Source organism: Rhineura floridana, chromosome 3, assembly GCF_030035675.1.
Source record: "Rhineura floridana isolate rRhiFlo1 chromosome 3, rRhiFlo1.hap2, whole genome shotgun sequence".
Lineage (NCBI taxonomy): Eukaryota > Metazoa > Chordata > Lepidosauria > Squamata > Rhineuridae > Rhineura > Rhineura floridana.
The window spans coordinates 25,620,058-25,626,289 of NC_084482.1; the positions used below are offsets into that span (position 1 = coordinate 25,620,058).

Consider the following 6,232-nt stretch of genomic DNA (forward strand, 5'->3'; position numbering starts at 1 on the left):
TTACAGATCAGCATGTATATTTTACTTTTAAGGAATAATTTATGGCAGTGGATTGAAATTAAAATTAGATTAGCTGTCTTTATTTCAATTAGTGCATGGGTGCAAATCCACCAGAGGAGCAGAATGTAATCCACTCTCTAATCTAACTAAATATTTCAAGGGAAGTTTTCTAATCAGCTGCAAATATCTGGAGCCATATTTTTTTTCTTCCTTCCGTTCTTTCTCTCTCTCTCTCTTTCTGTGGTTTTTTTTTTTTTTTTTGCAAACGTAAACACGAGGTGCTCTTTCGACCAAACACCATTCCAAATGCAGAGGTAATGCTTTGGGGGGAATGTTGATGTTGCAAATGTAAACATTACCTTAGCAGTCTCCAACTCTGAAAAAATGACAAAGCAAATATTCAGCAGAGAAACGACCAAACAGGCGACAAAAAGAAAATATCTAAAGTGGACTCTGGATTTTGAGGATTTTAAAACAAAACCAAAAACCTGCACCCTCCTGCAAAGTTCTTCAAATTCCAGAGTACAGGAATGCTCCAAAAGATACAGTGTCTGTCCAGCTGTCACCTGGTCTCCTTTCCTTGCTTTCAAGATTGTCTTATAAAGAACACAAGCACTTGATCCCACATTTATTGACCAACAGTAAATTAGTAGAGGGAAAGAGAATTTATGGTTTAATATTTTATGCACACTTGAGATTTATGACTATAATTTCTGAGCTATTTGGTTGCTAGGTATTAAGAAAGCATTTTCGAGTAGATGTCCTGATTCCTGATGTCCACGACCATTTTCTTTTTCTTAAAAAACAACAACTCTAAAGCTATATTTCAATTGTGAAATTTAAAAAGAAGTCTTTCTTTCGTTTTTCTTTCTTTCTTTCATTCTTTCTTTCTTTCTGTGCCCCTTCCTCTTCATCCCTCTCCCACCCCTCCCCTGAACGATACTTACTATTCCCCCCCCCTCTTCTTCTAAACCATCTTATATTTAGAATTTCGAGACTTACTTTCAATGCATACTTAGTTTCAACTGGGGAATCAACACAAGCAAAAGCAATTTTTCCGTGTCTTGACATCTAGCTTCCTATTGGCTCACAACGGGTCAGCTGACTTTGTCATTTTGTCTGTCCTGGAGTGGAGCCGTCCCTATAACAATCTAGTTCAGACTACAAACTGGAGACAGAAATAAATATTAAAGAAATCATACAAGCCAGGTATAGGGGGGAAGATATGAATTCCTATTTCACAAACCCGTCGTTACCTTGCCACCTCACCAGTGGTCAAGAGGTTCTGCCCAACGTGGCGCTCAATTCCACTGCCTATGACCCTGTAAGGCATTTTTCAACTTATGGAGCAGCGGTTGCTCAAAACAGGATCTATTCATCTCCTTTTTATTCACCGCAAGATAATGTTGTGTTTAGCTCCAGTCGGGGACCGTATGATTACGGATCTAATGCGTTTTATCAAGAAAAAGACATGCTCTCTAGCTGCAGGCAAAATTCTATGGGACACAATACACAAACTTCCATTGCACAGGATTTTACAAGTGACCAAAACAGGAGCACATCCCAGGAACAGAAAACTAGCATTCAAATATATCCGTGGATGCAGCGCATGAACTCCCACAGTGGTAAGTTTTACAGCTTGCAGAGATAAATTAAATAAACTGAACCATCTTTACGACCGTCTCCCTAGCAGAACAGGCTCAGCTACTTTTTATGGCCCCATAAAAACAATAATATAGCTTCCTCACAGTTGCCGCTACAGGCCTTTTATTTGTTAAGTTGTTGCAAGCAAATATGGCTTGTTATGCTCTTTCTAATTAAAAGACTTCGAGAGTGTAAAATATCTATAATAAAGTGCAATCAGCTCTGATTTTTTTTTCCTTTGGAGAGTGGTGGAGGAAATAAGATATAGAACAGGGGGTATTTTTTAATGGTTTCCCTGATAGGTGAGACAAGGCATTTTATGAAGGCAAAAATTCCAAAGGGTCTTGTCCAATAACAGGCTGGGAGCTGAGAATTTATGAAGTCGCTTGACTTCAAAATATATGGAAGGAGCATCTATTCCTAGTAATTAAAACAGCATTGGAGTAAAATCTAATTAGATTTTTTTTAAGTTTGCAGAAATAATTAAAACAACACATTCTGTATCTTTGCAAATAAGATAGGAGCCTGCTTTCAATTAGTCCTCCACCCTTTCCTATCGTCCATGTGTGCTGCATGATTTTAATGGGTAGCAAGACTGAGTCACAGAATTAAATTGTGCGAGGGAGGGAGAGTTGGTTGGCGGATGACAATGAAGACAGAGTATGGAGGGTGAGGTTGGAAAAGGGTCTGCCTGATGGGCTTCTTGTTTGTTTGCATTTATGCATTTATTTTCAAATCTTAACTGATCGTTTTTAGTTTGTTTGGTTTCCGAATCCATAGGAGTCGGCTATGGAGCAGATCGGAGGAGGGGGCGTCAGATCTACTCGCGTTACCAGACCCTGGAGCTGGAGAAAGAGTTCCATTTCAATCGCTACTTGACGCGACGGAGGAGGATTGAGATCGCCAACGCTCTTTGCCTAACTGAACGCCAGATCAAGATCTGGTTCCAAAACAGGAGGATGAAATGGAAAAAAGAAAGCAATTTGGGTTCCACCCTGTCTGGGGGAGGTGGCGCTGGAGCAGCTGCGGATAGCTTGGGCGCAAAGGACGAGAAAAGGGAAGAAACAGAGGAGGAAAAAGCGAAGGATTGAAAACACTGACGGTGCTGCCAGCTCCTTGTCCCCTTTTCCAGCGCGCGCACGCGCGCGAGCGCGCGCGCACACACACACACACGGTCCCCCTTTCTTTTCCTTCTCTCTTCCTCTGCCCCCCCCATTTCTCCTTTCCATTCTCTAGTACCACTGGCACAATTTATACATTTGGCTGCATATACGAGAGAGAGAGAGAGAGAGAGAGAGGCGACTGTAGACATGGAAGACCTCTCCTCCCCCATCTCTCCAGCACTGATGGACCCAGTTTCACAACTTTCTTCCTAAGCAGACCATCAGCCCTCCTCGCCTCCAGCCCCGCCGACCCACCCCTTCTTTCTTGCACCCAAGCCAAATTATCTACCTGTGCATAAAGACTGTGTTTCATGCAAACCCCACCACCGCCATTCCTTCTTCCCCCTAGACAGACTCTCGTTTGCAAAAGGTAGAGCCCTCTGCAGGGGTTGCTTTGGGTTGTGTTAGGATCAACCACGACCAAATGCACTCTATGCAGTTTTGCTTCCAAAATGATTATCATTATTGTGATGGTGGTGGTGGTGGTGGTGGTGGTGGTGATGAAGGGAAAAAAACCCACCACTGAATTGCCCATCCCTGTGAAAATACTTCCCTCTATACCTTCCGTCTCCCAAACCTCCAAGCTATGTCTACCTTAATATAGCATTTTCCAGAGTAAACTAATTGTATTTAAATACTACCTGGGGTCATTATGCATACTACAAACTGTGACAGTTTCTGTGTGAATATTTTTAGCTGTATTTGTGGTCTCTGTATTTATATTTATGTTTAGCACTGTAATGTTCAAACAGTATAAAGTGAATGGAATTCCTTAGCAAGTAGGAGGCAAAAATAAATAAATCTTGTGTTACACTCTCTAACATCATGTATAAAGGTCACGTCCAGAGGACTATGGTTGAGTATTTAATAAAAACTGGATATTATTTTTAAAAGTTACTGAATGATTTCTGAAATTCAATTGGGAAAGATCTCAAGTTGAGGACTTTTGCGTCAGACACCACAGATTTGGTGCATGTGAATGCTCCTTTTCTACGTGTCTGTATTCATGATCGCCTGTCAGCAGGGCTCTCAACACATTTACTCTGAAGTAAACAGGATGGCGGTTGGAAAATAATTTACTTCCAGTTAGGTATCTTTAGGATCGTTTTTAAAAAAATTCTCGCATATGAATATTTACATCCTACCTTGCTCCATTTCCTTCCCGTTATCTCACCCTGAAAACTGAGGAAAACCCAATCTTCGGGTGTTAAAAGCTCAACAGATTTTATTCCCTAATTTCTGAGGTCAAATGATTACTTAAGAACAAATGTTTTTATTTATTCTTAAATTGAAGGTGTCGAAGAGCACGAAGCTCCTAGGGCACCCCTTCCTAGACTGATTTATTTCGAGGGGGGCAGAAATATCTTTTGCTTGTTTTAGATGCTTAGATAGCTCAACAGCACAATTGACAATAGCCTAGTGTGCCCTGTGCACATTACATTGTGTCTTAGGCTCAGGAATTGCCCTATGTTTTTATGTTTAACTCAGAGGCATCTTTCAACCAGGTACAAACACAGGGGAGCGAAGTCCTAGCTCCTGGAGCCATACATTTGCTTGAGAGCCTTAGCTGCTCTTTAACATTTTGTACTAAACCACCAGGATCCAGCTAAACAAAGCAAAAGACAAGTAGAATCTCTGCAAGCTCATAGTTAACTGATTCCTTATCTTTGCTTGTCCAGTGGAGTAGGAAAGGTCTGAAAATATATCTATTTCTATATGCTACAAAAGACTAAAACATGCACTTGAGAGATCACATAAAATTTAAATGCCAACACTTGCAATATGAAGGAAGGGATTATATGTGACAATATTTAAAAGATTTGGTCTGGGATTTCCAAATGTCCCTCTGCCCTGAGAGAACTAAATATTAACGTAAGTATATAATACAAGCAAAGGGTGATATAAGGGCTTTTAAAAGAATCCATGGAATTGAAATTATAAGATTACGAGGTTTTTTAAAGCCCCCACACAAAGAAGACCACGTAAAATTGAGGTGATAGAAGATAAAAAGATATTTGTAAGCCACACAGGTCTTCCAATGTTAAAAAAAAAAAGCTGAATAAAGGAGAAGTGAAATCTTCTCTGTTTCCAATTGTTTCACTAAATATCCAGGCAAGTAAGAAGGGAATGTATTTCTTAAAAGAACCCCACAGAGTCAACCTCATGTTTGCAAACAGGGAATTGCAATGAGGAAGGGGAGCGCTGGCATATACCTTCACCTGCATGGTTTTCCCCCAACCCCAGCTTTTTAAAGAGGCTTCTCACGTGCCCACAGACATACAGACATGCACACACCAAAACCAAGGTGAATGTTTATTCATTCATCCAAAGTACAAGGTTGATTTATGAGAAGGCCGAGCTGATTCATAACGTTGAGTGAATACACACACACACACTTTGAATGATACTGCACTACACAAACACATAGGCACACACACACCGAATGTTAATACAATGTAGGTTTCCATCTGCTGCACATGTCTGAGCTTAAAAGCAGTTCCATGCACCAGTTATTCATGCATCCATGTCAACAGAGCAGATGTATGCACGTACATAAAGCACATGATCTGATTATCCATACAGCACACAGACTTTATTTCCTGCAACATATCCCGTGTACATGTACATACGTATTCTCGGTGTATTGAGCAAAGCTAACCAAGAGAATTCAAAACCAGCACTTTGCCACCCTGGTAGCATTCAGTGCAGATGTCATGTCAATTGTCTTAATTGAGACTGTCTATCTATACTGAATCAAGTGAGTAGGCTCATATGGAGCTGATGTGTGGGCACACACCCATGTTCAACACAATCTTACTTCAACTGTATAGCTTCATGGTATAGAAGGAAATATTATTAGGAAGGAAATATGCATCTCAAGGCCATATTTCACACTATCCCACATCAAAGGCAGAAAAATTCCTATGAATCGCCGTAGACGGGAAATTAGCTGTTGTATTCCATGCCCGCGAAGACTTTGGGGCATTTGTATGCGTTATTTCACACCCATAAGCCTCGAGCGTTAGCGAAGGGGTAGTATTTTATGAGACGTCATACCCCAGACCCAGCACCAGGTGACGCTATAGTCTCATTGTCTCGGTGTTTTGAGTGTGGGGCTTTTTTCCCCCGTTATGCCAACATATCGCATACGTTTCACGGGCTTCCATCAATAACCTCCTGGGGTCATCAAGCCAAATTTATGACTGGCCAACACCGTCACGTGATTCTATTTAAACATCCCATATTTGGGCAGCGCACATAGAATAAAGAAAAGAAGAATCTCCACCTATAAATTCTGCACTTTGGAGAACAAAAAACCCTGAACTTCAAAAGGGCCACAAATCAAGCCTAATCAAAGGGGTGTGAGAGGGAGAGAGGGACAGACAGACAGACAGAAGTGGGGAGAATTTTTTTTAATTCCTGAC

General features: G+C 40.9%; 1 protein-coding gene across 2 annotated transcripts; it reads left to right on the plus strand.

Moving 5' to 3' along the window:
* Nucleotides 1–863: 863 nt before the first annotated feature.
* On the plus strand, nt 864–3,663 carry HOXC6 (homeobox C6). 2 transcript variants are annotated; one of them, XM_061615093.1, is made up of 2 exons: nt 864–1,625; nt 2,401–3,663. In XM_061615093.1, exons 1-2 carry the CDS (start codon nt 1,226–1,228, stop codon nt 2,733–2,735), a joined length of 735 nt encoding a protein of 244 aa, XP_061471077.1. In that variant the 5' UTR covers nt 864–1,225; the 3' UTR covers nt 2,736–3,663. The 2 variants fall into 2 exon arrangements, with proteins under 2 accessions (XP_061471077.1, XP_061471078.1); XM_061615094.1 differs by having other exon boundaries at nt 2,425–3,663.
* The last annotated feature ends 2,569 nt before the right edge of the window (nt 3,664–6,232 follow it).

Coding starts and splice junctions, on each gene's coding strand:
- HOXC6 (XM_061615093.1), top strand. CDS start 1,226: ATGAATTCCTATTTCACAAACCCGTCGTTACCTTGCCACCTCACCAGT. Junction 1,626..2,400: donor GCGCATGAACTCCCACAGTG/GTAAGTTTTACA, acceptor GATCGTTTTTAG/TTTGTTTGGTTTCCGAATCC.